Source organism: Saccostrea cucullata, unplaced genomic scaffold, assembly GCF_032062105.1.
Source record: "Saccostrea cucullata isolate Sc308-1 unplaced genomic scaffold, CSIRO_AGI_Scuc_v1 ctg12795, whole genome shotgun sequence".
Lineage (NCBI taxonomy): Eukaryota > Metazoa > Mollusca > Bivalvia > Ostreida > Ostreidae > Saccostrea > Saccostrea cuccullata.
In genome coordinates this window covers 26,630-30,726 of record NW_026930971.1, presented here as the reverse complement: position 1 = coordinate 30,726, position 4,097 = coordinate 26,630, and the positions used below count along the sequence as shown (strand labels likewise).

Below are 4,097 nucleotides of genomic sequence, written 5' to 3'. Positions count from 1 at the left end.
AGATAATTGTTTAGGTATTCTTACACGCTGTCATTTTCACTCATTTTCAAAACATAGGGTGACCTTTGAGTACTAAGCTTTTTTACTGTCAAACGTTTGATTAAACAGGTGTGAACTACTCCCGATATGATGTCCATCAAATTTTCTATGTGTCATAAAGTCAATCATACATCATCAGTGATTGTTTGTTGAAAATTGGCAAACAGTACATGAATTATTATAATTTTTGTTGGCAAGGACGATACCCATTTTTGATGCCCACTATAAAAAATTAAATCCATCTGCTCATTTGTCTATAAAACAGACATTGGTAAATGTTACATATTTCATTGAATGTTTCTTTGGGATTCTTAACGTGTTTTACAGCAGCTTGAATGAAGCGTTTATTTTCACTCTAGTTTACTGATTCTTTACCATTCATTTTACACGCAGTGTCTCGAATAACCCTTGTTTTCCAGCTTCTCACAATGAAACTATTTGATGAAAAGTGGTCACAAAAATTGTTATAAATTCATAAAAGATTCAATAATGCGAAAAAGTCAAGCTTAACGTCATATGATATCTGTATTGTATGTCTAACAGTTCAGGACATTATTTATTGAACAGCCCTCATTTTTTCAGTAAAAGACTGATATTTCAACTTTGTTTCACGGCTTGACCTGAATGAATTGCACTGTATTAAAAACACTAATACTGTAAACCAACTATTTTTAGGGTCATCTTTTATTTGCGATTCGTCAGTTGAAATTAATCCGCGACGATTAATTTTTGCGATAAGGAAACATTCTCTACAAATGCAAGATAAAATAAATCGTTCGCAGCGATTAATATTCGCAAGTTAATATAGATGGCGAAATTCACGGATATTTCTCGCACGTTCACGTGAATAATGGTTAGTATAGTATGTAGTTACACCTATTTCACTTTATTTCTCCATGTCCTATTTATGTGTGCTTTTTAAGAGGTGTATATTTTAATCCAATCTAATCAGAGATCAAACAGAACATGGATGTTATAATTGTCTTTATAATGTTTCCTGTGTATTTATCAAACTATTTTATTATTTTTTCATTCAAGTATGCTAAATCATTCCTATTTTAAAAATGTTCAAGGATTATATAAGAGGTCATGCAAACACTAGTAATGAATTTTATTTCATCGACAAAATTAAGGAGTTTTAAAAAAAATTTTTTTTAAACATTTATGTACTTTTTTCTTATCGCTTTTAGATATTAAGCTAAAGTTTGAATAGTAAACGTATCTTGATAAGTTTCAGATCAAATTTCATTTTGTTTCGTTTCATTGATTTTGACGGATAATGTCATTTTCATAATGGGAACTATATTACACTTCACAAATCCTTTTCACATATGAACTTTCTTGTCATCTCACATCTTGTGTCTCCCCATTTGTAAGTCCCATATGTGGCATACCAGTCTAGAACTATACATCTCTCGACGGTATGAGTGTTTGGTTGACCTGGCCAGAAGTTGCTATAGGAAATAAGAGCATTGTCCGTACTCCATCTCCACACACCAAGTTGTTCGTGAGAAGTTGCTCCAAGGTACTGATTTTCGTTCTTACCTGTGTTTGAAGAATGAATTATTATTTCTTAGAAATTACATGTAACAGTTGATTTCTTAGAATAAAGTACTAAGTAGTTAGGAATATTTGTACGGCAATTCTTTTGCACCAGTATATTATTTGTTTTCAAAAAGAATGCATGTTTTAATTTCATTTCGGGGATATTGGTAATATACAGCTGTATGTGAAACATGTTTAACAAGAATGTATACTCATTTAGATGAAATACTTACCACCATTGCGCATCGATATTTGTTCAACAAGCCAATCATCTTCCTCTTTGGTGTCAATTTCAACAAGATATGCTCCGTTGTTAGTACAATAGGTCTGTAATAGAATCAAAAGGTTCAAAAGATGGTTGAACATTTTAGCATTGTGGCATTAAGAAAACATTGAGTGAAGTCTGTTAATTATTCATTAAATATACCGCGACGGTAGAAATATTCTCATCAAATACAAAGCAAAAAAAAAAAAAAAAAAAAAAAAAAAAAAAAAAAAAAAAAAAAAAAGAAAAAAAGGTTCGTGACGATTGATTTTTATGAGTCAAAGTACATCACAAAACTGACGGATAATTTTTGCTAGCAAATAAAAGTTACATGCATTTTACAGTATTAGTGTAAGTTAAATTTAAGACTAATTCGCACAAATTGATTCCACAAATGGTCCCTTTTTTCTGACTTGTATGTTAGGTAAATGATTATATAATGCTTCAAACAACCTTTGCTCGCTCCAGATTAAAAACGTCTGCTCAAAGAGATAACAATGGTCCTGGTAACGCCTCCAACCGGAAGGGCAACCTAGGGAAAAATACAAGTATTATTTAACATTAAGCAGAGTGTGGATTTCATGTGTAAAGAGATAAGTAAAAGGTATTCATTCATGTGTTTGATTCATAAAAAGGCTTCAAGTCCTTGCCAACCTGACAACCTGAACAAAATTCTTAGATAATTAGTATTTCCAAAAGTTATAATTATACTTAAACAATATGGTTAATATAAACTTTTAATAAAGTGGATTACCTAAAAGATTATTCTACAGTTAAATAGTACAATTCAAATGAAATTTTATTCAGAAGAAATGAACCTTATTGATGAACGTTTTCTAATTCCAGGAAAAAATCACGTTTTTTATTCACAATTACTGAAATTTGAAATTCATTTAGACTTTCAAATACTGTACATTTACTCTGAAATCTAAAAGTAAATAATTGATATCAGTAACTGTTCTTTATTTTGTAATAAAACAGTAAGCCGAAGGAGATTTCAATTATATTTGCAAAGCAAATGTAGGTTCAGAATGTATAAGCAAAAGCCATCTACAATTTTCCCATCGTAAAACATAAGAATTTCTCTATAAGAAATAAAAAAAATACATGAGAAACAAGTCTTAAATCATTTAAGGTATACTATCAGTTGATTTGTTTTCTATATTCAACGTTGCAGAATCGTGTAAGTGTAAAAGAAATTCAAGACTATTTCTTTTACTACTAGTATTCCTTTAAGTCTTTTGAAGAAAAAAACGCTTCTTACCAGTAACTTTATCGACATAAACCCATTCACTACTTGGCGGTGAGGAAACCTCGACAAATTGAGGTAGCAATTCAATAATTTACATTCCCTTTAACCTTTACTGTATGAAACTGAAATACAGACATCTGAACCATTTTACAGGGTCAAGAACCACCAGAAGGGAAAAAGTCTCCGTGGTATGAATGAATGGAAAAGACTGCGTTGTCAAAAGATTATTAAATTGAATTTCTCTTTCAAACTGTATTTCCAGGACTTGCAGAGAACTCATGTAATAACCCAGTGACATTAAAAGAAAACAAGAGGCGCAGGGGCCACATCGCTCACCTGAGCAACTAGCTAGGTAAAAGCAAAAATCAGTTCAGTAATGAAAAGTTTAAATATATTATAAAAGTGGTTTGAAGGGGGGGGGGTATTAAATCTACATTTCTTAAGAATGCTTTTGAATTAATATGACACATAATGACTTTGTTGTTTATTTCTATGATCCATATTAATGGTGCTTCAAAATTGATGATCAATCATGGTAGTCTACTATCGGCACAGGTGCTTTCAGACAAAAATAACAATTATACATACATTCATGTGCGTAGTATCTCCAGTCGACCTCATTTAATACCCCCGACGTAAAAATCTTTTTGTGGGTACGACATTTCTTCATCTGGGGATTAAATCCATAGAAGCAACACTCGCGATCGCCTTGACACATTGCGGCACACTCGGGCAAAGAACGAGAATTATGTTCTCCTAAAAGTTCGTTATTTGATTTTTTATCGTTAAATTCATGTTTCAAAGTATATATCTGAGAAAAAACTGTGGCTTCTGACAAACCCGTGAGGGCGACAATTAAAGTGATAACAAACAGATTGTTCATATTGGTTTTTTTTACTTTAAAAAACTGCTGCGTTCTTGTGAATCTGTAAAATTTTGCCAAGTGGACTTATAACTGCTAAATATATATACCAGAACCTTAATCAATGCCTGAAA

At 31.6% G+C, this 4,097-nt stretch overlaps 1 protein-coding gene across 1 annotated transcript; it reads right to left on the bottom strand.

Annotated features, from left to right (window-relative positions):
• Positions 1-1,225: 1,225 nt before the first annotated feature.
• LOC134230792 (perlucin-like protein) lies at positions 1,226-3,819 on the bottom strand. The gene is made up of 4 exons (XM_062712643.1): positions 3,690-3,819; positions 2,263-2,381; positions 1,818-1,911; positions 1,226-1,584 (listed from the first exon to the last, which is right to left on the bottom strand). The coding sequence occupies exons 1-4, from the start codon at positions 3,817-3,819 to the stop codon at positions 1,352-1,354; spliced, it is 576 nt and encodes a 191-aa protein (XP_062568627.1). The 3' UTR covers positions 1,226-1,351.
• Between the last annotated feature and the right edge of the window lie 278 nt (positions 3,820-4,097).

What these genes read in the sequence shown, in the direction of transcription:
- LOC134230792 (XM_062712643.1), bottom strand. Translation starts at nt 3,819, where the DNA reads ATGTGTCAAGGCGATCGCGAGTGTTGCTTCTATGGATTTAATCCCCAG. An exon ending in ATCATTTACCTAACATACAA is followed by an intron (nt 1,912 to 2,262) that starts GTCAGAAAAAAG and finishes ATTCTATTACAG; the next exon opens with ACCTATTGTACTAACAACGG. An exon ending in AATATCGATGCGCAATGGTG is followed by an intron (nt 1,585 to 1,817) that starts GTAAGTATTTCA and finishes CTTCAAACACAG; the next exon opens with GTAAGAACGAAAATCAGTAC.